This window comes from Camelus bactrianus, chromosome 2 (assembly GCF_048773025.1).
Source record: "Camelus bactrianus isolate YW-2024 breed Bactrian camel chromosome 2, ASM4877302v1, whole genome shotgun sequence".
Taxonomy (NCBI): Eukaryota; Metazoa; Chordata; class Mammalia; order Artiodactyla; family Camelidae; genus Camelus; species Camelus bactrianus.
In genome coordinates this window covers 62,887,980-62,915,682 of record NC_133540.1, presented here as the reverse complement: position 1 = coordinate 62,915,682, position 27,703 = coordinate 62,887,980, and the positions used below count along the sequence as shown (strand labels likewise).

The following is a 27,703-nucleotide window of genomic DNA, read 5'->3' as shown; positions in this document are numbered from 1 at the left end:
TCCAGTACTCATTCTGCTGACATAAGGGTGAGTGGAGAATGAAAAACGATGTTTTATCACAAACAAAATGAGATTTTTAGGATCATATGCTGATTACTTCAAATCCCACAAATAGAAATTTGTTCATGGAAAAATAGAGATATTTTGAATACTAAAGTCCTTTATTCAACAACACAGAAATTTCACAAAAACAACTTTACTGGGCAAATTGAATGTGTTTTTTTTTTTAAGGTTTTTTTTTTTTTTTTTTTACAGTTTTGTACATGCCCCATAAGTAATTTTCTTTAATAAATACACTGTTTTCCAAAACTGCTTTTTTAATAATTGCACAAGCATACATACACCTTACACAAATATCTATTAGAAAATTTAATAGATAACTGCACAGTTCAGAATAGGAGAACACTGTGAAAGGAGTACATTTTGTGGCCCATGTTCCTGAAATATCTCTAACTTCCTTGCAATTGTGAAAATGGAATCCTGCCTAACATAGTAGCTGTCTTTTATTCACTAGGAATACAGATCTCAGTGTGAAACTGCCAAATTTAATAAAAACAAAATCTGAAACATTTAGCTGTTACATGAGAACCAACTGTTTGATATCACTGTGAATCTAGCCATGATCAAAGACCCACTAGGGCTTTTTGCTGAACATATTTGACCCTGAATAGTGTGTGCATTGAACTGCTTTCCTCTTTTTATTATGTGATTACAGATACTATCAGCTTAAAGACTTTCTGTGCTTTAGTATTAATTGTACGACCTTCATGCCAGGGGTTCTAAATGAAAGGAAGGGAATATTCCTTTCTTTTAGTGATTGCTTAATATGAATTCATAGGAAGCCTCCCATCTCTTGCTCCTGATAAACGTGTTCAGAAGAAGAAAGTTGGATGTTAGGAATTAAGCAGCCAGGAGACACTTTTATATGTTCTTACACCGGTGGAAGACTATTACTGCTTTCTCTCCCAAGGATGGACAGATTTCTAATTTGGAAATAAATGTCTACTTGTGCATAGACAGGCAGACTCCATCAGAAAGCCACTCCGGTCTGAAGGCCTGGAAAGAGCCAGCTCTGCACTATGACGTTAGGGTGATGTCAGGGTGCTGAGGGACAGCTGGCAAAGAACAGATTCACTGCACTATGTGCCAGCACCCTAAGTACTTTCCAAGCTCTCCCCAAATCCTGACAGAATATGGTATCTCCTCATGCACACCTAGAGAAGGCAAGACTCCTGTGTGTGTAGACCCCTCTTACAAAGTTGTTTATTTGTCTTATCTGACATGTAATTTTTAAGTTGTACAGGTGGTCCACATGGTCTATATTTGGATTGCTCTATTTTGAATTTTCCTGATACTGACTATGAAACATACAGTGAGGAATTTTTTAAAGTTACATTTCATTGGTATTTTAGGATCCTGAAAAGTGTAAATCTTGAAGTCATCCTACCAGGGCTAGAATGATACGCTCTACAAGTTCTCAGTATATGGACTTACAGGAAAGAGAAGTTGGGGGGGAGGCCGGAAGAGCAGTATCTTTCTCGAACATCACCAACGAGAACTTTATGTGCACCCTACATTACATAAATAGAATTTTACCAAAAACATAAAAAATGGGCAGTGTGAAAGAACCATACCAAGAATAAAGACACGTAAGAAAATTAAAGAGAAGCTGCACTTTCCCATTTCAATCATCAACAGATTTTCTTTCATGGAAAAAAAATTGAATTGACATGTAAAACATCACATTTTACAATATACAGATTCATCGATTCTTTAAGAAAACAAACAAAAACACATCAAGACATGCAATACTAGCATGTATTTTAGACTCTCAGTCCATTGCTATGAGATCTTTATACGTCACCGTATGCCTAATGCAGCCCGAATAAAAGTTTGTTTCAATTCTGTAATAACAATCATCATTTTCCAAAAAGCAAGGCAAGCTTACCATTCAAGTGTAAAGTAAGTTTTCACTTACTTGTAAATAATTAGCAAGTTGGTTAAAGAAATTAAGTAAAATAAGAAAAAATGGAACAAGAAAGAACTCATATAGCTCTCATTGGTCCCACAGCAGAAATAGAAATTCTAACTAGAAACCCTCAAAGGAATATACATCAAGTAGAAAGCTACCTCAAAATTAATATACAGCACGTTTTAATGTGTGATCACATAATTCTCTCCTCTAAACATGGATAAGTGTAATACATTATGAAATTTCCTCAAAAAGGCTATTTGACAGTAACTGTAGACCGTGCATTCAACCTCTAGGCAAGTTAAGTCACAACTGTTTCCCACGTTGGCATTTGTGAGTATCTTTTCCACCCCTCCCGCCAGCACTCGAATGCAGTGCTCGCTCCTTCTGCGATGAACAAAATCTCCTGTCATATTATTTTCCATTCAAAACTACAACTAGCCTTTTAAAAGTATTCATCTGCTAGTCTTCCTAAAACTTTACAGTCCTTCTTATCACCCTTTCTCTCCTCAAGTTATTTTTCTTCCAATGATCCATTTTGCTAACACTTTTCAGCAGGCTAACGGATGTCTCAGGCTAAAAGAGCTGGCTAGCGGATCAAGAACAAAAAGTTACAGTCACATGGCAACTTCGATACTCTCTGTGTTTTTGCTCAACTCTGTTTTATTCCTGAAGCTGAAAATCTCCTTTATACATCTGGCCAAAAGAAAAAAACAAAGAAAGAAAGAAAGAAAATTCTTAGGTGTCGTGTCATCACAAATATTTGTCCTAATGGCACAGCCTGAAGAACCCTGACTGCCAGGGGAAAACCAAACACCACATGAAAAGGTAGCACAGGTCCCATGAAGCATTAGCTCCTTTTGTCTGGGAGCTGTGTGCGTTTATGGAATCCGCAGACTGTGGCCCTGCCCGCCTTCTCAGGAATGAAAGCGTCCAGTGACAAGTATGGGAATCAGAGCAATGGAACATTCCACCGAGGGCCTAGAGGAAAGCCACTGTTCCAACTGGGAGGCTCTGAGGAAGGAAAATAAAAAAAGAGATTTAAAAGCCTCACTTTCATGAATGCCTTGAATTCTTTTTGACTTAAAAATGTACCTAGCCTCGTCTCAATGCTGGAGGCCTTTAGGTATTCAAAGTTGAAAACCAAACTACCCATTTAATATCATACATGGAATTAAAAGGCATTTGGAGACATTTTAGTAAGTTTTTACTTTTTTCTTCCAAAACACAAAAAAGCAAAAAATAAACAAACAAGAAATACATATAACCCATGATGGGCTGGGAAAAAAAAAATCAGTCATGAATTTCTCTCCTAAGATATGATACTTTATTCTGTATCCTAGAAAACACTGCTTAAAAGAAAAAAAAATTATACAACTGTTCTGCATGTTCCAACTACTCCGAGTACTCCGCCTTAACAGTGCAACCCAAGACAAGTCAACTACACTAAGGATTTGGGAGGTACACCCTTCTGTACAGCTCGTTTGTAAGCAATGCAAGTGCATAACCACTACTCTAATATAGTGCTCAAAAGATTAATTGAAACTTTCATAACATCTTCCCCTCTTTGCACAATACAACTGAAGGTAACCGCTGGATGCATCCTCATCTTTTAGTCTTGTAAAACTCGGCGTCAAGTCTCTACGGAAAGATGCGTGGCGACACGTGCCACTGCTGTTGCTGCTTCTAGAAACAACTGTCAAAAAAATATTTAAAGCTAAAATTTATTGCTCCAGATTTAACTCGCAGAACCATAGTGTTGTGTACAAACTGTTAATCTCCATAGATGCTCAGACGTGATTGTCTCCTTGTGTCTAAACACACAAAATACAAGCTGCTATCTGTACAGTTTACAGTACTGAAACACATATATTTGAAAATGAAGTATAGATATGTACTTTGCAAAGATACATGATTTTACAGCAGGGGTTTACCCAAACTTATTTTTTTACAGCCACCTTCAAAATAGACAACAACTTCACTAGGATAGCTAAATTACATCAAAGAAAGAATCAGTGTATTGAAAGTAAATAGACTGGCCGATTCCCCGAGCTCCCGGATTATTTTTATATGTCTTTTTTCTTTTCTTTTCTTTTCTTTTCCTTTATTATTATTTTTTTTGAAGAAACCCCTATACATAAAATGAAAATAATATCTGGATATTTTCTTCAGTGGTGGACTAAGCAGTTTCTTAAAACAAGACATTAGTTTGCCCTTCACTTCCAAATGCCTTGAAAATAAGAGATACTACTGCCTTAAAAGAACCATCGGAAAGCTTCAGCGCTGGGAACAGGTGTTCTCTATAAAAAAAGAGCAAGAAAATAAGTTAAGCTTTCTTTCTATGCCAATATAAAATTAGATTTTTCTCCTTTACATTTCAGCAATATTTTTAGTCCCAAAAGACACAACAAAATGACTTGTATATTTCAACATTTAATAAAAATCAAACGTTTAATCTTAGAACATCACAAAAATTAGAGTATTAAATTTCATGCTCATTTACTAAATATAATGATTAAAACACATTTGTCTAAAAAAAATATAGGAAATACAGCCTAGAATGTGGATGGCAATCAGAAGAAAGGGGAAGGTTCAAACTATTAACCAACAGTAGGAAGACCAGCCAGTAAGTGCACTTAAAACCTCTATCTGTGTATGTTCATGTATAACTGAAAAAGTGTGCTCTACACTGGGAATTTGACACAACATTGTAAAATGACTATAACTCAAAAAAAGTTAAAAAAAAAAAACCTCTATCTGCTACAGACATATGCAGCCTCTCTAAGCCTGATGTTTAGAATTCAGTGAAATAATTTCTTTATTCTGGAGAATTTCTCTTTATGACAGGACAACAACAAATATTACATCAATACTACCTCTATCATTTAGCAACTCCTAATGCTAAACGTTCCTACATATAACCTAATGAGAACTATACTGACAAAACATACCGATATTTTAAAATAAGTCTGCATTTTCAACAAATTAATGTCATATACATGAGACAAACTTGTAAGTAACCAATGATACTCAATGGAGCATATTGTGCCTTTTGCACAATAAAACTACTACAGTTTTCGAAAGGAGTAATAAGCTAGCACTAAATGTATGAGCGAACCTTTTAACCAAAAGCTTAAAGTTACTATGGGATTTTTGGGTTAGATAAACAGTAGTTAAGCTATGGAATTTCCTTTATATATTAACATTACAGTAATTCATCATGCCATACTCTTCTTTATAAAACAGAATCACATGCATGTATATTGAAGATACGTAAGAAACAACAAGCTAAGAGTAAATTTTTCCTCAGGCAAGTGGAGAAGTAGGTTTTCTTCCTTAGGCCTGTCCAACAAGCCTGTGTAGACTATAAGATTGCTACTAGACATTCATAAGTATGTAAATTGGTGTGTTGAATATCACCAAAATATTGAGTAGGTATAGACACACACACATACACACACACACACACACACACATTCGCCTTGTAAACACATCTTAAGACAGTGCTAACAACACTTGAATTTTCAGAAAAGCCATAAAAAATTCTACTACAAACACTCGTTAATAATTGAGGTTAGCTTTTATTTACTTTCTCAAATATGACTTATTTGGTAGCCACCGCCCTGCTACAGTAATGTCATCTAAAAATAAAGGTGTATTAATTGATTAAGATGTTTAAATGAATTTTAACTGAAATTTAAATGAATAAAATAACCATTTTGGCTCTCTGCACTAAAAAGAAGTTTTTAAAAACTGTCCTCATAGTCAACATAATACGTTTCAAAATGAATGCGTTGAGAACAAACTAATGTTATCGAATTCAAGTTTGCATATATGTATAAAAAAATTTAACTCATGAAGTATTTTCTAAAAACACAAAAAGGTCCACTATTCCCATAAAAATAGTACTTATTGATATTTGACTCCTTACTCCTCCTGGTTTAATCTGTCTTCTCTCCAGTTCACTATGCATTCCTGGATCCCCAACATTTGATTGGGTTGGTGTGAAAAACTACTTTACCACTTTTAAAATTAACTTTTAAATGATAAATGAAATTATATATGCTCATTACACTTATTTAATCATTAATAAAGGTACTATAGGAAGTAATAAAGGACACACCATATTCATTCATCCTAATATTCATACATTATACACACACATACATATATAAGCAGTAAATGAAAACTTAGAAGTTTACACCAGATGCTAACTTGCTGCCTGATGCCAACTAAGAATAAATTTTATATAAGTATGCATACTTATATAAATGTAGTCATTTTTAACAAGATCTGTTAGATCCAAGCATATCCATGCATTACAGAATCACATATGAAAAATAAACATGTGCATATATATTCATATATACTCACATTTATGTGTACAGTATATGACATGTGTACAGAGATGCCAACTTACTCTCAGATGCCAACTGGAAACAAGACTGTAAGTATATACTCATATATCCTGTATCTTGATAAACATATATGTTTATGAAGATAAACAGAAAAAATATATGGAGCACATTTTTTCAAATGAGACGCATTCCTTATGTCTCAATTTCATTTTCAGATCTCTTTTCTAACTCTTTGCTCTTCTGGTGCCCCTCTCCACCACTCAATTTTTTTATCTGCAATCTTTAGAAAAAGTAAACTTTATAAAATGCCACCTGCGACCAAAGATCATTGTAAGGAAAAAGATAATCACTTCTTTATGCTTGTGAGAACTAAAAAATAATTAGATCATGCAAATATAAGAAAAGCTAAGAGCTAGTTTTCTGGACTATCACAACCTGTCACAAAACAGCACTCTGATGTGTACATATCAGTTTGCATACGTTGAGTCGAGTACGGATCTCCATAAATAAGGATGCAGATAATCCACTGCTGCAGGGGAACAGGGGAAGGGAGAAGATAAGCAGCGATTCACCTTTTAAAAAATATTTCTCTTTTACATTAAGATCTTTGGGATTGAATCCTAAAAATGATTTGTTGGAAAATCCCCAAAAATGTGCGAGAAAATTTAGGAAAACCACTGTGCGTTAACTGGAACAAACTAGCAAGGCATTCACGAGAAACTCAAAGTGAGGTTTCTCTAAGTTTTAGTTCAGGGTTAAAAAAGCAACAAAATGCTCCAGTGTCCCAGAGGCCACACAGAACGGAAGGGGCATATCCAACCTCTGGCCCAATTTCCACTGGGTTCACTGGAAAGTTACTTTAGGCCTAGACTGAGTTCTTTTCAGCCAAGATGAAGGTAGCAACACTGTTTTCCTATGTAAAATACTGGGTAAAATCAGGGGTCTTGATTAAGTCTGTCCTACTTTGGGGACACATCTTCTCTAATTCGGTTAAGTAATGAGGTCATCTTTGTAAGAGGACTTCTATTTTCAACGGTTTGGGGGTGCTCAGCACCCCAATATTGGGGGTTAAACACCCTGACCAGCTACCTTCTTTATAGATTCATGAGTCACAGCTGGGGAATCACACTCTTGATGAGATTACAATGACTTTTGGGATCTCAGTGATGCTTGCAGAAATCGTTATCCTGAATGACAGGGAAGCCAGATTCCCCAGGAAGAGAAGGCAGACGGGGGTAAATACTAGAAGGGAGTTGATCAGCATTGTTTAAGGCAGCCTTCACTGCTCAGACAGGTGCAAACGCTGGCAAACAGCAGCCTTGCTCCCAGGAGGCCCGGGCAGGAACCTGCAGCCCCAGCTCTCCTTCCGGTCCTGCTGTAAAGCATGGCGTTCCAGGGAATTCATCCCTACAGGAGCCAGACCCAGAACAACCTTCAAGTTTAAAGGAATGCCTTCTGTTTTCCTCCGAAATAACTTTAAAAAGCAAATTATTGCATAAAATAATTATATAATCCAAGCCTAAGTATATTTCACAATTACCTTTTTAAAAAAATGAATACAAAAATTATCCATATGTCTCTGGCAGAAATCTATTTCAGTCTGATTTTCATTAAATCAGCAATGAAGAAATAATTAAATGACCTAAAACTAGTAAGAATCCCCAAAGCTGCTACCTTAAGAATTTGAGCGTAACTTTCTCTTTAGGGACTTGCTAAGCAGTCACGTGAACTGTGGTAGCTCACGCACACAGCTACATACTCTTGTTTAAGATATGTCAAGTCTAGTAAACCTCACCTCCTCAAAGCTAGACTGCATATCTAGACTTCGATACATATGAAGATATATAGGATTAGCCATTCATGTGTAGCTAAAATGTTGCATATGATAAATCGTTCTAGTAAAATGTTGCAGTATTCAAGACTTCAAACAAAACTAATCATTTTGAATAAAGCTAGACATGAGTTTTCAAAGAGCAAATATGACAACTTGATGTTGAAATTTACTTCAGAATGCATAAAAGTTATAAACTGAGATAATACTTATGACATTAGCAAATTCTGTAACTTAAGTTAATTATAGCTTTCCAATATTTATTCATGTAGTTTCTAACCCAAAAATCTCAGTGGTTCACCTAGGCCTTCAGAATTCTGCTGTGAAACAGGATGGCTCTGATACAGTACATCCCAAGTGGAGGTCAGTATTTTGGAGCACCATTATCCTTACACTCATCAAAAAATAATGTCCTGTTTCCCCGTGTACTATTAATTACAGAAACAAATATAACCCAATCATTTTCTGATTCCCATATAATGATGGGAAGTGTGCTTTTTCCAACCAAAAGCAAAGCAATATCGAACTGTAGGTAGACAATGCAGCCTCTTATAAACTCTTTTGAATTTTGTTCTCACTATAAGAAGCCCCACTACAAGTTTCTGAGCATCTAAGTCCTTGAAACTGGAACCTCTCACTGTATTCGATTTACCTTTTTGCACCAGAACTTGAAAACCTTAATGATGAATCTCTGAAATTCTGTAATAGGAAGCACATGAATAAATGCAACAACAAAATAGTAGGGCTCATTGTTTGCCTTTAGCTATTTCGTTCTCTTTTGTTTTGGCTTCCTATGAAACGTTCAAACTTTGGAATATTGTGGATGAACAAAAGGAAAAGGTTCCTGGTGATGAAAAAAAATAATTATTTTTCAGATTTGACTCACAAAGAACACTAAAATATCAAGCTAAATAGGTTCTTAATTCTTGTACTGACAAAATTTCAAAAATTGTATCAAATATACTGTATATTACTGTGAATGTGAATACAAACAGATTCACATTATTACAAATCTTTGGATGACTAGTAATTATGGTCTAAAATGATACCTAGCAAATGTTAGAGACTCCCCAAAATGCTTTAGCAAAAGTATTTCTCTATATCCTATTTATAAATAATATATTTAAAAAATCATAATCTAATAACTAGAGTAGAATTATCAGCAAGCCCAAGTACAGTATAGGTCAATAAGTTTGAGAGAACAATTAACTTATGATAAATGATAAGCTCATAGTCCAATAATTTACTATTACAATAACAAACTTTATACTTTAATAATAATACCTCAATTAAAAATATATGAATTAAAATAAGTATACAGTGCTTCCACTTTTTAAAGCACACTTAACTTACTTTCTCTTTCTGTCCTGTTGTCATACATACGTATTATAGATGGGATAGATTAATTTGTCTCATAATTCAGATTCATTCATCATGTAACTGTGTAAGTCTCTGGTACACTCATATCTTATTTGGCCATGATCCAGATATAAACTAAAAACGTTATCAATTACCTCTAACTAGAATATTAGACCCTTTTTTAAAAGGGAGAAAGCACCAAATAAGTAACTGGATAACTTTTATGATGCAATTATTTGGAGGTCTTAAATATGATTAGAAGGAGCATTCTACTTTTTCAGTTTCCAAACTGACATCTGTGGCCAGGACTTTGCCGATTAATGCTGGGACTAGCGATGGCTTTTCATTAGTGTTGATTCTCCGTGGATGGTTGCTCCCGCTACTCCTTTGGCCTTGCAAACTCAGGGCTCTTCCCCTTCCTCCCCATCCTAAGAGAACACCACCACCCTCCCCATCACCACTGCGAAGGAAAACCCAGCTAACTTTTGTAAATGGAAAGATAAGATCATATATTACATTGTAAAGGTGCTAAGTGAAGTCAATATGGTGGTAGAGCCAGTTAGGACAACAAAGGGGGGTGGATGTAGGAGGAAGGAGTGGGTTGGCAGGAAGGAAGGTAAGAGTTTGACACCAAGATTCAGACTGGCCCAGAAATGGCCAAAATAGGCACTCACTGTTGGCCCTAGCATCTAATCTAACTACTTTATTTAGGCAAGTGTCTTGACAAACTCTGTAACTAAAGGTAAAGATATCTTTCCAGTATTTATTCATGTAGTTTCTAACCCAGTGCTATATAGGCTTGTATTTCAATTACTTTTGGTAAAAACACTTCAAACTACATCCTTCCAACAAAAAAGTAAATTTGTTCTATTATACATGGGTAGCTTAGAGATTAAAATGTTCTTTGACATATAAAAATAAACTATATAGGAATGATACCAAGGTGAGCAGAAAGAGGAAAAATTTTCAACAATCCACAAATTTAAAAAGTATTTTTAAACACTTATTTTATATAGTATTTTAGCAGATGTATAACAGGGAGTGTGAAAGGAAATTAAAAGTAAAATTGAGATTAAAAATGCAAAAATTAGGTTTATAAAATCAATACTGTCAAGAAGGATTAAAATATTTAGAGTTCATTTTATCTATATATGTTCATCTGTCTAAATTTTTATGAAAATACATACAAGCATATATGGTTATATGATAAGTGAATCTGAATATATACATGCATACGTGAATTCATATATACATATATATATGGCAGAGACATAAGCTAAATAATTCTGTTTCCCCTCAAATTCACTCCACTAATCCCTGTTGACTGCAACAATACCTTTAGGTGAGACCTTTGCTAATTAGCTATTGAAAAACCATCAGCATTCCTTTCATGAACAAGTTGTTGGGCAATTTTTAAATTTTTGATTATTTTTTAAAGCAGATCTGTCTCCTTCTATTATTGAAGAGAAGAAGAAATATGCAAAATGTGAAGAAATGAGAGGTCACTTAAAAAAACATTTAGAGGTGACTTTTTAAAAACTATCAAAGCTATGATTTGGACAGCTTCTATCTCATATTCAAATAAAATACAGTAGCTACAACTCATCTGTATAAGAAAGTCAAGTTATGGTGCTTTTCTTTGATTATTATAGATCTGAGAACTTGAGAAACATCCATTTTTTTCTCTATTATGTAAAAAGTGAAAATAAGTTTAATTGATATATTCTCTTGGACTAAGTTCTGCAGCATTTTGAATGTAGTCATTGAACTTCAGTTGCTTCAGAATCTCCTATGACAAAAATGTAACCACTGAGACAGACCCAGCTTAGAAACCAAAGCATGTTTTATGCCCATGAATTACTTAAAGGAATTTAGAGAAAATTCCAAACATTTCACGGTCATGAGATGTTATCGTCAAAATAATGTACTTGGTTTAAACTATACTTCTGAGAATCACGTGTTGCTTTTGATGTTTCTTTCAAAAAATGTTTTTAATAACTGCAATGGCCATTACATCAAATCTTTAAATTCACAATCACTCTTTTTGGTCTCTAACCTTAATTTTCTTTTTAAATAATAAAGTTCAAATGTATACAGACAACAGCTACAATTTAATCCAGTTACTACATGTTACTTAGCTTTTTAGAAATGTCTTTTAATCTCCCTCATTAAGAGGACATACACTCGTAAGCTGTCTCCACTACCATGGTGGCAGAACAGCTGGTTGGTGCTAGACCAAGTCCTCAGGATGCAAATGTCTCCTCGGAAAATGTCTATGTACTCTTTTTCTATATATATCATATGCTCTACCTTCATGCAAACACAGTCACAATCACACAGTTAACTAACTAGCAGAGAAAATTAGTAAGCCTAACTTTTTTCAGGCATGAGATTTATAGGATGCAGTGAGTAATACTTTTTATCATTTTTCTGGAGTCTTTAATATGCACAATTCTGCATTTTGCAGGAAGTTCTCTGTATAACCACTTAAATATCACACTGATATTTTTGAACAATTAGTTGCTTAGAGATGGTGGATGGTCTCTACCTCTCTAGACATCATCATCAATTTTGAGATTAGTTTTCCCATCTTGGCATTTCTATGTTTCTAAATGCAGACCTGAGCAAATTACCCTTAAAGAGAAATTAGGAGAAAAAAAATTAGTTCGTTTGCATGAAACTATTTTTCCCCCATGGTAAATGAAAAGAAACAATGCTGAGTGGTTCTGGTGAATCTAAACCCAGACCCATGGCATCTTTAAAAAAAAAAAAGATTTGAGGTGGAGAGGGGATAGTTCAGTGGTAGAGCACTTGCTCAGCATGCATGAAGTCCTGGGTTCAATTCCCAGTACCCCCTCTAAAATAAATGAATAGATAAATAAAAACCTAATTACCTTCCCCCACAAATTTTTTTAAAAAAGAAAAAAATTCTTTAAAAAATTTTTGAGGCATTAACCATTTTTTACTAATTTCTTATTTAAAACCTTAAGCATGACAGTCCCTTCTGCCAACATGCTCCTTTCTTATTTCCCTTTAATCTTTAACACTACAGTCTGCCCACCCGCCTTCCCTCCCTCCCTTCTTCTCTTCCTTCAAGTCTTTCTTTCAATATAGCCCTTTCTCCTGTTCAGGTCATAGAAGAGTTTCCAGTACTCTGAATAACAACTATACTGTAGATTCTCAGTATGTTCAAATTTCAAGGCAAGTATTCCTTTTTCTTTTCTTATTCCTTGAAAAGTTCTGGAATACCAAAAGAACCGTTAATACTACACTACATAACCACATGAGGTGGCCAAGTGGAGGTCACAGAGAGCAGTCCGTATTTCTTATCTAAATTTGGGATGAATGAAGGGATCCCAAGGCTTTTAAATAGGTGTGAGATTGCTTCCAGAGTTTTCTAAAATTACCATTATATCATTTTAAATGTGTCCATTTTTTGGACTGAGAATTAAGAATGTAAGTAGGTAACTAACTATCTTGGATGAGGGACTAAGATGTAGAGCTAGGGAGTTAATATGGATATTTTAAAAAGGCAGTGAGAAAAAAAGAAATGTTTGAGCTCCTTAAGCCAGGATATGTGTGTGTGTGTGTGTGTGTGTGTGTGTGTGTGTGTGTGTATGTGTGTATCCACAGCATTTACGACAAATCTTTGAAAATAAGAGTTCCTCCCTAAAGATCTGCTAAACTGAATTGAATTTTTCAAGGGCTTGCCATGTGCTTAGTATATACCATAAACTCATGAATATACCCCATAGGTATAGACCTGCCTAGGAGAAGTAAAGACACACTATTTACAGAAACACTGACATTTTACTCTTTATCTTATTAACATTGTTCCACTTACAAATATAATTTCCTTCCTCATTACAGATTTGTTCAATAGTGTTGTTGCTGTCACTAAACTAGTGTTTTTCAAACTTTTTTTGACTGCAACCAACAGTTAGAAGTACATTTTACATAGCAGCCTAGTACATGCATACACATACATTTATGTATACATACACAACTGAAACAATATGTACTCTTACTACATGTGATGCATTCATATATTTTCTGTTCCACTCTATTCGATTCTACTTTCTAAAAATCCCGACGGCATTGTAAACTGACTATAACTCAATAAAAAAATAAAAATAAAAATCCTGATGGTAAGCCAACACTCATGGACCACTAGTGTGTTATCATCTGCAGTTTGAAAAACATAGCTTCAGGACATACAAATAACACACACATGTAAAGAGAATCACATAAGGAAAATCCAAAACCAGTCCACTTCGTAACTCATTTAACTCCATAGACAGCAGCCTCATATAGAAGATCCAGTATGTATATCCTTTGGAATCTCAAAAGCCCAGTGTTCTACTTCGTTTTTCATGAATGAAAATTAGGCACACCAAGCATTTAGCATTTGCCAGAAGATTCCACATCTCATTTCCAGTACAAATGAAAATGTTATCTCTTTTCCTTATTCTCAACTCCGTTAAAACCATCACTGATCTCATTTAACCTATAAATAAGAACATTTCCCATAGAGAAGCCTTTCCTCAGCTCAGTTATTTTTCTATCACTGATCCACCATTGCTCATAATCATCATTTCCACACAATTAAATTCATCTAATCTATTCTTCCCCAAATTTATTTCACCTCTTTTCACTCTGTAAAGTTTTAGAGAAAATATATCTTCTCCTGAGTTTGCCAGATTTGCTGACAGACACAGGAATGCCCGCGACTCTTCCTGATCTATACACATTTACCCCATTCTCTTCTCGTCCTACTTGATCTCTGTCCTTTTAATACTATCAATCATTCAGGGTGTGTTTTTTTTTTTTTAAGTCCTTGAGCAAGAAACAGCTCTTTCAGCACAGTTTTCTCCACAGTTGGACACTTTCCTTCCCTTCCTCCAGAATGCTCTCTGAAATATGAATTTAGATGAAGATGAGACCCAAATGAGATCCCATTTTCCACCCTTCTTGAAGGTATTCTTTTAGTTACACTTTGGAATAATTCTACCAAATGTTTCAAAGGCAAAAGTAAATATAATACCATCAGCTATAGCACAATCTGTTTTTTCTTGTCTCTAATTCAGCGGACACTTCACTGAACTTGAGACTCAGCCTTGACTCCCAAACCAAACGTATTGAGTCAAGTCATGAAAATATTCTCTCTCCCCTGGATAGTTTCCATTCTCTGCAAAACTTCTGTAATTGATGAAGCGAAGCAGACATCCATACTCTGCCTTAACAAAGCTCCTTCTAGACGCTGCATAGCATCCTGGCTTGAATACCCCTTTCTCCTTTGTTTCTAATGTTTTCTTGGTTAGGATTCCAAATCTTTCAGGGCTATCATTATTTTCTCCCAGAAACCCACCAGCCTCTTCTCTTATTGCTCACTTTCTTTATTCATAAAAACTCTCTTTTTATTACAAGGAAAAAAGAAAAGAAAGCTCTGCATAGTCACTTTGGTTTTTTGTCTCAAAATGTATATCTACCTGTTTTATTTCCTACACTCATACACACTCCCCTATTTTCCAAAATGAAAGTAATGCTACAATTTTCCAATATTTGTTACATATGTTCTCCAACCAGAATTCATGATAAGTATTTAATCATTTCTTATAGTGATTTTCCCAAACTCAGTAATGCACATTTAGTATAACTCCTTGTGTCTGTCCAAATAAAAGAAACATAAGCCAAACAAAGGTACTGAGTTAGTAAAGTGAAACACACACACACACACACACACACACACACAACCTATTAAAGGATACAAAAATTAACAGTAGTGGTGTGCCTCTGGTGAGGAAGGAGGAAGAGCACTAAATTATCAGCACACTGACCAACGTCACTAGGTCATCCGGGCAGTTTTCCCAGGAATTTGACAACACAGGTACAAGAACAAGGGAAACTTGTTTATCAGGTTTATCTCTTCCCAAGTGAAATCAAGCCAGATCTTTGGCGACCTGGATAATTAAAACAAATATTCAGAAAACTCAAGCCACAAAATAGTCTACTTGGGCTTTAGTTTCTCAAAACTATAAGTAACCTGTTGGTGTATTGAATTATCTGTAAATATAATTGTTTTCTTCTCTACTCTTTATTAATGACTAAATTAGGACCAAGATATCATACAGCATCTTTCAGTACACAAAAACATTACCCTATATACAATATTAAAAAGCTGTAATGTAGGTAGATACTACTATGTCCCTTTCACAGTTGAGGAAGTCAAGTTCAGAGAAGTTATGCTGATGTCCCTAACATTGTTCAACCAGTAAGTTACTTGAACTAGTGGCTCCTCCCACAACCCATCACTTAAATGTGGCCACGTGGCCCAAATATAATTTTTAATTATAAAAGAAACAAAAAGGCCAGAAACTAGTACTCTGCTTTCTAAATATAATTTATATATGGTTTTATATCAGCCAAAGAAATACATCTTCAGTATTAGTTCTTTGAAAATCAGTTATTTGCTTTGCCAATTTCTCTTCAACAAGAAATGCAATGTGAAATAGGTAGGTCAAATATTAAAAAAATAGAAAAATGATTAAATGGATACCCATTACTACATATAAAACAGATAAACAACAAGGACCTACTGTATAACTATATTCAGTCTTTTGTAATAACATATGATGGAAAAGAATCTGAAAAGTAAAAGTATGTATGTATGTATACGTATAACTGAATTGCTGTGCTGTACTCCTGAAACTAACACTATAAATCAACTACATGTCAATAAACAATAAAAATAATTGAAATTAAAAAAAAGAAAAACAGAAAAAATTTAACAGGCTCACTCTCTTACCTGGCTATGGATACTTATGCTCTTAAAATAAATGAAGAGAAAGCCCCGAAGTTTCACAGAGGAAAAAATATTTCTCATAATGTTTTAGAGTAGAAGTTAACAAGCCTGCTGGGATCCTTTTAGCCCCTGCAGAGCTAAGTCTTCAACATTATTAAATGGTTGTCGCATCTGAAGTATGGTGCAACATAACTCAATAAACAACAGAAAACATATGATGCTGAATGGAGGCAGGCTTTTCAATTACCCTGCAGAATAATTCAATTTCAGGACAGGTGTTTGCATATGATGGAACCAGACATGACTGAAGGATAAAGCCACCCGTGTGCCCTTCCCCCCAATATTTTAAAACTCCGAAGGATAACAGCTGAATGCTAGATGAAAGAAGTATGCTAAGAATCAGCAGAAAGCACTGCAGCGCAAGTAAAGGAATCAAGTTATGCATGCACAAAATCCTCAAAATTTGCACTGGTCAAACCAAAAAAACTATTTTCTTAAAAACAAGTTTTCGTAAAATATGGTATTTTTCTAGTGTGCTCTACACCCCCAGCCAAGATCATCTGACATTCTAATCAGTGCCTGAGAAAAACCACACTTATAGAAAGGAAAGATTTTATCATTATTTGGGGTTCATTTTTGTTCTTTAAAAACTAATCTAAAAATAAGAGGAAAACTAAAAGAGAAGTAGTCCCTTCTCCCACTTGCATATTTACATAGCTCTTTCAATAAATCCTGAATCTAACCTATTAATTTACTCAGATATTTTATATGATGAACAAATTTATTTTTTAATATTTTGCATAATATGAATAAAAATAAATGTAAGACACTGAAGCATATCCACTCTTGTGAAACTTATTGGATGGCCGGACATTTTGCTACACTTTTTCAAAGCAGGTTTGGTAAAAGCAAACTACATATTCAGGCAATCTGACCAACTGAGATTGAACTTAAGTAAGAGCACTAACTACCTCAGAAGAGTTTTTTAAAACATACCTCAACCTATTCCTGGGGTACATGTCAACAGTTTTTTTGTTTAATGTTTGTATCCAGAAGGAATATTCTACCAGTGTTCCTAGGGTCACCATGATACAGATCTTCAATCTCCAAACTTGTACACGAGAGCAAATATGGATGAAATGCCCATCTTTTTTTCATACATCTTTCAATTTTCAGTCTGACTATTTTATTAAATTGCCCTGTATTTGTCAATCTGTAAACTCGAACTGAGCAAAAATCTTAACTATTCACCCAAGAAAACAGTTGACTAAGACTAACCAAAATATGTAGCAATGCTTCAGTAATCAATTCAGTATAAAGTTTAAAAATCAAGTACCTTTTATTTCCTTCATCACTAGATACACTTTCCATTCTCATTTAAAAATATCCAAATATTTTTATGTGATTAAAGTCTAAAGTTTGTTATTTTGCTCTGTTCTTATTGGCTTTCTGATTATTTGTATTTTGTTTGATGATGGTTGAATTTCAAACAGATACTCTTATAGGATAATTTACAAATACTTTTAATTGCTCTTACTTTACTATTCCTAATAGCCATCCAAAAGATTGCTTAGAATTTACATGTTTGGATGGGAAGGCGCATTATTTTCTTTTTTTTTTTTTTTAATTTATTTTTTGGGGGGAGGTAATTAGGTTTATTTATTTATTTATTCTTAGAGGAGGTACTGGGGATTGAACCCAGGACCTCATGCACGCTAAGGATGCGCTCTACCGCTTGAGCTATACCCTCCCCCGGGCATTATTTTCATTTAGGAATTATTTTAAAATGTGTGGTTCTTTTAAAAGCAACTTTGACTATCTTGTATTAAATCTAGTGATGGAAAGAGAATCTCACTGGACCTGTATTACACTTTGATGCCTTGGCTACAAATCTATTTTGTGACTTTAGTCAAAGCTGAACTTTTCTGAGCATTTTACTTATCATTTAGGAAATTCATGATCTTTTCTCTATGTTATTTCTTTATTACATTCCAGTGTTAATATACTATCTTTTTTTTTGAACTTACTGAAAAGTTTTCTCTTTCCTTTTGACAGTTACATATTTGCATCTTCAGATTAAAACAAAATTTATATTTTTATACTGGCATGTTTTTGATTCTTGAAACTGAAAATGGAAATCTCATTGTCGAATTCTGATATAACATAACACCTTGGTAGATGTTTCAATTTAAGATATGAAACATTTGTATTTTACCTATAATTTTTTTTATCACTCAACTTCAAAAACTTATGCCATGTTTTAATTATTGACTCCTTTCATTATTTAACTATACAGATTCTGAGTGTGAGTGACACACCTTATTTTATATATGGTCTACAAATGAATTCCTTAGGGAAGCAGGTGCCACCTTCCCACACAAATTGCTGAGAACGCTTTGTCCAGAACTTTACAATCACCATTTGCGTGGCTGAGACACTTGGAACTTAACTTCATGAGTATGAAACGTGTTCCTCCTCCCTTAAAACATTCTCCTAAATCAAGGTATCAAGTGTGCGGCAACATTTGAATGTTTTCCACCAGCCCCCTTAGAAGCTCAACTTAACTCGCAGAAAATTATTTTGGACCTGTACCTTCCGAAGATAAATTTTAAAAAGCAAGAAAAGAAAAGAAAGAGAAGCAGATTATCCTTCCTGACTTTCCAGTTTCTCAGCCTCTTCACCTAATGTGCCTCTTTCAAGTCCCTCCTCCAGCTCCTGGCAAGCCTGGGAGGTGGTGGTGTGCACCGTGCAGCAGAACCAGAGGGTGGGGGCGGGGAACTCTCCCGAGGCGCTGCTTACTAATGTAATTCCATAAATCAGCTAATGGGAGAGAAACCAGATCTGTGTGGTCTCTAATGCTGTCCCACAGAGATCAATCATGTCACCTGAACAATGTTCAGGGACTAAGAGGCTGGGGTTGCCCACGGGACTATTTTATCCCTTGAGTCATATCAGGTTGAGATATTTTAAAAAGTTAGATCTTAGTATCAGAAATGTAACTGCTGTGAATATAAAAACTAAAAGATTACCTTGGTATGAGACAACAGTCCACTATATAACTTATTATAATATATAATCACTTTTCTTAAAATACTGGGAACTTAGTATTGATCATTTAGGATACAAATTTTTAAGATAAGTTTTGTCCTACAGGGACATACAGCATTTGTAACTGCTTTGAATAATTACTGATAATGTTTAATATAGTAATTAATAAATGAATAGTGTGTTACATGCAAATATATGGTGTATAATATCATAGAAAACTAAATTTGTTTTATGTGCACTGTTACCATATGGAATATTATAAAGGGGTAACTTTATAAACATATTCCTAAAGAATTAAGATGCTCTTAACATGAGACTAAGCAGGAAAATGTGGAAATAAGTAAAGTAGTTTTAAAAGGAATGCCAGAGGGGAGACTTTAAAAAAAAAATGTGGGCAAGAATCCCAACACATCCAAGTGAGTCTGTCTTAATTTCTGTTTACTCACCCTGAAAATCTGATTATGCCTCCAGTCTTTGGCATGAGAATAAGCCAAAGGGAAGAAGGGCACATGGGGTCTGAAGTGATAAATAAGAACACTAGTAATGACTATAATCCAGATATTAATTGGTGTCCATGATTTAAAGCCAACAAATATTAGCTACTAAACTCACACCTGAAATCCACAGGTAATGTCCATAATGAACCCACAAATCACTATCCTCAACTAGGGAGTCTATCCAACATCTACAGCACCGCCACAGATGATGATAAGTTACAGAAACCAAATTAGAGAGGGAAGCGGGTCAGCAGGGGGACGTTTCACCCTCCCGCAACCACTGTTCCAGCTTTGGTTCAGTCATGTAAACCCTGTCACTCTGACACACGTCCAGCTGGTTTCCTACAACCATAACTGTGTGGTTACACATGTGCTTAAGGCAATCATGTTGCCTTTGCCTTTTAAAAATGACCTAGATAGAATCTTAGCCAATTAAAAAAGAAAAAAAAAAAACTTTCTTTCTTTCTGCCAAATTGCATTCCACTAATAACCTTAGCCTTGAACCAAGCACAATTCTCTGTGAGGAAGGGGTGTATAGTTAGGGGGACATCTTCAGAAAGCTCTACAAAGAGGAAATGTGTTTCCCCTCCCATCCATAGCCCACTTTCTGAAGATCAGCAGAACTTTTTACACGTGATTTTTAAAAAAGAAGAAAAGGTAACACCATGGGATTTCTGTGATTAAAAAGCCTAAGGAATTTAAACATCACAAAAGGTTTGTGGGAAAACTATTAAGAGGAAGAAAGAAGGAAACTTATGAAACTTGTTTAGACTATACATCAGCATAGAAACTTAGGCAGAAAATCTACTGGTACTCACATTAAACTCTTTCAGAGAGGTTGCTTACTGAATAAGTCAGAATTATTGAATGGTCCTATCCACTACATATTCTAAACTGGGACGCAGGTAATGCATGGGTCTAAAGATAAGGGTTACTTAGCAACACCAAATCGATAATTCTAGACACTACAATTCAAGAGGGAAAAAAAAAAAGCCATGTAGTCCTTATCAACTGGGCATTAACAGGAGGTTTTAGTATGAACTGAAATTTAATTTCCGATGGGCCTTAGAGGCATACAAAAGTCACATAAATTAATCCAGAAAAGATCATTCAAAAACAAAAACTAATTTTTGTCACCTAAGAAAATACATGGACCTACGTCTGTATAATTGCTATTATCTTTACTTAAGCAGAGTTGCCAAAGGAAATGTAATAAACCACCTCTGAGTAAAGTCAAACTTTCAACAGAGACGGGTTCTCTTATAAAGAGGAATAAATGCAATATTTTGATGGAACTGATCACAATCGGTAATGATATCAATATAATACTGATTTGGGGGGAATCTCAAAGTGCTATTTGCTTTGATTTATATTAATAAAACTTTTTTTTAAATCCATACCTTATTTGTGTTCAAACCTACAACAAAGATCTCTAACTTTTCTCTTTTCTCCTTTTAAAGACCAGTCCTTCTTGGAGAAACTCCTTTAAGCCATACTCACAATTTTTTTAAAGAATGTGCAGGTGTCCCTCTGATGATAACTTGTAAGAACCAATCTCAGCCTACAATCCAGCCCATAGAATATTCCCAAATGCTACATCTGGCACCTATATAAGAATATCTAGCCATCTGCTCTGTAAATTTTATCAAGGGGCTGAATACGACTACCTGTCCATATTTCTTTACTAAATATACCACCAAAACCATTTACCTCTGACTTTCCATTCTTTTTACCTTTTTGTTTTGATCAGGTTATCATATAAAGTTCCCAGTAAACACAACAATCTTTGTATTTAACATAACAAAAAATCTAATTTGACAAGAACTCTAGTGATAATCTGTACATCATGTTTTAAGCACATATAAGAAAAAAACTATTACTAACCAAGTAGGGTATCAACCAAAACTGTGCTTGGTGTATAAAACAATTCTGTGATCACAAAATGGTCACTTTGTTAAATGCAGAACCCAAAACTTATATTTTGTGTAACTGAGTTTTAGGAATCATTCATTTTTGAACTATGTAAAACAATTCTTAAACACATTATTACCACCACCTGCCGCAAATGAATTAACTGTATCTGTTTAAGTCCTAGCTCCTTAAAAATTGCAAATGGTGTTCTGCTTTCTATACTATTTCTGCTTTCTGAAAAAAACACCAAATAGGCAGAAAATAAAATGGGAAACAGAAACATTTTGCCATGGCAAAGAGAAAAATGATTCTAGAAGAGGTTAGAAAATCCCCTTTTGAATGCATGTATTTCAGTTTCAGTGCTAGCTGTGCGTGTGTGTTAAGGGGAATGTAGCCGACTTGTGTGCCACAAACTGTGTCCTCACTGTTACTAGTAAGTCTCTCTTACCCAGTAAAAGTATACAGAATATGATGTGTCCAACCCTTCGGGCAGGGATGCTTTAAAAAATAATAACAAGGGGGAGGGGCATTTTAAACCACCAAGGGAAATTTCTGACCATATTGACTGTGAAACTTCTGATTTTTTTCAAACCCATTACATTAGTTTTTCCCCCAAGAGCTAAAAAGGAGGGGCGCCCTCCCCATCTGGAGGGCGGTTCCACGCGAAGTGCGGCTGGAGAGGGTGGTGGAGAGGCCATGCCCTCCGCAAACCACCTACAACTGTATCTTACAACCTGAAAGAAGCTTCAGGGAAGGGGTACTGCGTCTTGAAGCCAGACAAGAAACCCTGAAGGGGAGAGGAGAGGGGAGGGGGGAGGGAAGGGGTAAGACTGGGAAACAAGAAATCATCTCCTCTGACCTCTAGCGAAGTGCCAGGTTTTTTCTTTAGCTCTTCACATTTTCTAAATTTGCAGATCTGGTGTCCCGTTTTGCGGTTCCTGCAACTGCTGCAGACGCCACAGTTGATGAGCCTCTTGCAGGGCACGCAGACCCCACACCTTTTCCTCTTCTTCTTGGCCGGGTTGGCTCCGCCAGCTCCCCCTGAGGAGGACGAGGAGGAGGAGGAATGATTCTGCGGGCAGTCTGCCAGATTGGCAATTTGAAACGCACTGTCTGTGACGGCTGCTGAGGCTGCTGCGGGGGAGTGAAGGGCTGTCATGACGATGACCCCTGGAGGTAATGAGATGCCCCCTAAAGCCGGGATAGCGGAAAAAGTCCCCACGCGCTCGGGGAGATTCATTATCTCTGCTTCAGCAGCGCCGCATTTGAGCTTGTTCATGCATTCCCCCGCCAAAGGTCTGCAGTGTTCAGGGGATAAGGTGGAGAGGAAATTAGTATTTGCCATTTGCAACGACGGCTCTGGCGGGCAGCCAGCTTTCCCCAGCCTCTGGGAGTCGTTTCGGTGGTGCATGCTGGTCCTGCTGCCGCCGCCACCGCCGCCGCCGCCGCCGCCGCCGCCGCCACCACCACCACCGCCGCCGCCGCCACCGCCGGCGGGGAGGATCGCCGAGGAGGAGGCGGAGGAGGAGGCGGCGGCGGAGGAGGATTTCCTGCCGCCCCCACCGCCCCCGCCACCGCCCCCGCCGCCGCCGCTCCCGCCGCCGCCCCCGCCCCCGCCGCTGCCCCAGAGCATGGCGGTGGCGGCGGCGGCGGTGGCCGCGTTGTCGCAGTTCCAGGGGGACATGCCGATGCGCGCGGCGGCCGCGGCGGCGGCGGCGCTGCTGGGGAAGATGGGGGTGGTGATGCGCGCGATCTTGGCCGCCTGCGGGAAGGCGCCCCCGTTGGTCTTGTAGAAGGAGGTGGCAAAGGAGCGGTAGCGCTCCATCTCCGAGTTGTAATCCACAAGGCTGTTCAAGGCCCCCTCGGGCAGGTGGCTTTCCTTGGGCAAGCCCGGGGCCTCCGGGCTTGGCCCAGGCTCCACGCAGACATTGGTGTTCATGGTGCAGGGGGGGAAGAAGGGGTGCAGGGTGGAAGTGGGGACCGTCTGGTCCGACACCTGGGCGGGAAAGGGGGGAAGGTGGGGGGGAGGGAAGGGGGTGATGGTGGTGTTGGGGTGGGGGCCGAGGCGGGAGGGGAAAGTGGGTCCGGGTGGGGAGAGCAAGGTGAGGACTGCTTTATTCCTCTCTGGGGCGCATTTCCACAGACGGTGAATTCCCAGGCAGCGTCTTCCTTTGCATTATCCTCCAACTGTTACAACTAAAATAAAGAAAGTCATTCCAACGAGCTGCACGAGGAAGAAGATTAAAAATAAATAAACAGCCTCCCTCACTACCCCACCGTAGACACAGAAAGCTCCCACATTCCTCGTCAGGTCGTTTGCATAACAATCATCAAGACGTGACCCCCCCCCATTCCCATCCTTCCCCTCCGCTCCCAACCCCGCTCCCTCCCTCCCCACTGCACACCACAGCTCCTCCCCCCTATTCTTATAACCCTCCTGAGAAAATGTATTAATAGCCAGGATACCCAGGGAAAGAGGAAAGACGGGGGTGACAAATGCCGAGGGAAAAGGGCAATTGGAGTGCTAAAGACATGCAAATCAGGGGTGGGAGGGCGATACTACCTATAAGCAGAGGGCATTTAAACATTATGAAATGTGTGAACAAGCGCTGCCTGGGCATGCAAATGCTCTAAAGTAGAAAACAGCTATGGCCCTATGAGGAAAATGAACAGGAAATTAGCAAATGAAGTACTGAGAAAGTCTACAATACATCCGAGTATAAACTGTAAGCAAACACAATACAACTGAGAGCTAAGAGACTGCCCACATACAATCTGAACTAAAGAGGCAGGGAAAAAAGAACTACCAGCTGCCACAGTGTCCTTCTGTGTCTGCGGTCATTAGTTTGAATCCCAGCACAGCTGGCTCTGTTAGGGTCTTAATTCAATGGACCAAGGACAGGTCTCAATTGTACAAGCCATTTGGTGGTGGGGCTTGGAGGGGGTAAAAGGGTGGTGTTCTACTTGTTAAAAAGAAAGAAAGAAAAGAAAGATGGACTAGGTAAAAAAAAAAAAATTAAATAACACAATGTCACAGGTTTTAAACCAAGTGCCTGCAGCCTCTGTAAGAATATTCCCAATAATTCCTAATGGAGACTCAGGTCTCTTCCCAAGACAAGAGGAAAGCATGGACTTTTTGAGGATCTCTCACAGTCACTGATTTTTACATTGAGTAAAAGGGGGGGCATTTAAGGTGTTACCTGAAGAAATGGCCATTAAATGATTTTTTTTCTTTTGCTCTGTTTAAGAGGAAAGTTTAATGTTAACTGGATATCTGCATTCAGCTCCTTGCTTACAGGCCATTATTATGCTTAGGAAGAGGTATTTTAGTTGTTTATTACAGAGACAGAGGTACCTCACAGCCATTTAAGAAGTAAAGCAAAAACATAAAGTGCCTACTAACCTAAAGAAAAACAGTTTCTTTGTTTCCAGATTTTTTTTGGCCAGAATACCTTTTTGTGACCTCTTCTGAAGCCCACATGTTGGTCTAGAATGTGGAGTTCAGGGAATTCTAAATGGGGGCCCAGTAGTCAGTCTGGAATACTCAGTTCGAAATGGATATCAATTATAGCAATTATGCTTATAATTAGATTAATGAACCATCTATGCCCAAACTCCAAGTGCAAAAACTTCAAGACCTGATGATGAGGTGCCCTAAAAAGAGGGGTTTATGTAAACAAATCCCTATTAGGCAAAGTAAATCAAGATAAGGAACCTCACCCCAGGCAGGATTAGAAGCTAGCAGGCATCTTTCAATCACAGCAAGTCCCTAATCACTCAGGAACCACCTCTGTGGTTTCGCGTTAGGGAAAACTGCTCCCTTCAGAAGTCTGATGGCAATACAAAGGGTGCCCCCAAAATACTCCTGGCTAAACATTCTTGATGCTGGGAAGGGGGTGGGAGAAGACACAGAAGAATATGCATATAGCTTCAGTTTCTGTGAATCACATTGTAACTGCAAGACCATAATAACTGCTACTCAGTAAAAACTAGTTATGCCAACCATGCATCAGATATCATCACATTGAGTGGTGGGAAAAAATTTCAACATTTTAGTCTTTTGACCTTGTTCCAAATAGAGAAATAATTTAATGTCCCTTTTTCAGAGTATTAGAGTGGTGTCTCCAAACAGAAGCTTTCCTTATTACCATCACCTCCCCTTTCCTCCCTCAAGGTTTAATGCCCCCAGAAACTGTAGAAAATGATTGTGCCCAGTATCCAGGTCATTATTGTTTAATCAATGCATCTCTGGAGCATGAAAAAGCCACAGCTATTGTTTGGATTTTCTTTAAAAAACAAAATAAAACACACACAAATAACTATAGTCCTATTGCAAAGCTAAATTAGACATCCATACTTCATGATCCTGTTTCGCCTTTAAACAATGTGACTGTACATGCCTAATATTGTATGTCTGGTCTACCAGAGACATAGAGATCAAAGGTCATATTTAACATTCAGGAGGAGGGGCGGGTGCAGATTAATTAATAAATTAATACAGCGACGCCTTTTATTGCTGGAGTCCAGCATTAATAATCTACTTTTACAATCCCAACGGACAGCAAACATTTAAGAGCAAAAAAAGCCAGAGAAAGAGAAAGAACAATCACTTACCAGTCTCTTTTTATTTGGGGAGCCTTAGAATTTGCAGACGCTGCCAGTCTGCCTTTAATTAGTTGCACATCACCCCCTAACACAAAGAAACACAAATCCAGATGTGTCTTGGCAGCTCCCAATTACAACTTTAATACTTGTAAACAAACTGTTGGGGGGGAGGATAAATAAATATGCGGATGAAAAAAAAATACCTGTAAATGGCTTTTTTTTTTCTTGTTGCAGAGAGAAGGAGGAGGAGATGGTGTTAGTGGTGGGGGTGGAAGGAGGAGGAGGTGGGGGGGGGGAGGAAAGAGCCGAGTGTGAGTGTATGTGTGAGAGCGCGGGGCTGTTCTCGGTGGTCTCTCCTCTCCCAGCGCGTTGCTCTCCGTCCGTCTCCAGTCGCTGTGTGCGAGGGAGGGAGGGAGCCGGGGAGTCTCTCCTCTCTCTCTCTGCCCCCCCTCCTCTCCCTCTCCTCTCTCTCTCTCGTCTGTCTCTTCTCTCTCCTCTTCTCTCTCTCTCTCCTCTCTTTCTCTCTCTCTCTCCTCTCTTTCTCTCTCTCTCGTCTCTTCTCTCTCTCTCCCTCTCTCTCTCTCGCTCTCTCTCTCCCCTCTCTCCCTCTCTCTCTCCTCTCCCCCCCCCCACCTCTGTTTGTGTGTGTGCGTGTGTGGTTGCTGGGGGAGGGGAGCGGGAGAGAAAGGCGAGGGAGGAGGTGTGGAGGCTGGGGGCGGGGGCGGGGGGTGATTGGCGCCGAGGTGAGGAGGACGCAGGGACGTGGACACCTACTGATGATTGGCTGCAAATTACACGGGGAACAAGAGGCGCACGCGGGCCGGCGCTCCCCTTCACAAATCCTCTCCTCGCCCGAGGAGCCACGTTTCCCGGCTCGCCTGCCGATCGCCCTCCCTCCTCGCGCCCGGCTCTCCGGCTCAGCCGCCCAGCACCGAGGGCTGTTGATTATTTTCTTTTGCTCTTCGAGATAATTGTTTGGAAGGGATGGAAAGAGGGCGTTTCCGCCTCTCTCTCTCCTCTCTCTCTCTCTCTCTCTCTCTCTCTCTCTCTCTCTCTCTCTCTCTCTCTCTGCGTGTTGGGGGTGTGTGTGTGTGTGTGTGTGTGCGGGTGCGGGTGTGTGTGTAAATAAACTTGTCTGGGTTTTCTGGCTGGGTTGAGAAGAGCAGTACAAGAAACAGAGAAAAAGGTCGTGTTTGTTTGGAGAACACTCTTAGTTCGCACCCTACCGCATGACTTTCAAATAATATTCCTGATGTGCCTGGGAAGACTTTTTAAAACATCATTATCATTTAGATCTTTAAAGTAAGGGAAAACGGATCG

At 37.9% G+C, this 27,703-nt stretch overlaps 1 protein-coding gene across 2 annotated transcripts; it reads right to left on the bottom strand.

The window, feature by feature from the left end:
* Positions 1-140: 140 nt before the first annotated feature.
* Positions 141-27,374, bottom strand: CXXC4 (CXXC finger protein 4). Of its 2 annotated transcripts, XM_074342937.1 has the most exons (4): positions 26,587-27,374; positions 26,393-26,468; positions 22,638-23,974; positions 141-4,272 (listed from the first exon to the last, which is right to left on the bottom strand). In XM_074342937.1, the coding sequence occupies exons 3-4, from the start codon at positions 23,715-23,717 to the stop codon at positions 4,228-4,230; spliced, it is 1,125 nt and encodes a 374-aa protein (XP_074199038.1). In that variant the 5' UTR covers positions 23,718-23,974; positions 26,393-26,468; positions 26,587-27,374; the 3' UTR covers positions 141-4,227. The 2 variants fall into 2 exon arrangements, with proteins under 2 accessions (XP_074199038.1, XP_010951920.2); XM_010953618.3 differs by lacking the exon at positions 26,587-27,374 and having other exon boundaries at positions 26,393-26,570.
* Between the last annotated feature and the right edge of the window lie 329 nt (positions 27,375-27,703).

Excerpts from the sequence above, each read along its gene's own strand:
- CXXC4 (XM_074342937.1), bottom strand. The coding sequence starts at position 23,717 with ATGAACACCAATGTCTGCGTGGAGCCTGGGCCAAGCCCGGAGGCCCCG. Across the intron at positions 4,273-22,637 it reads AACCTGGCACTTCGCTAGAG|AGAACACCTGTTCCCAGCGC; the intron begins GTCAGAGGAGAT and ends CTTTTTTTATAG.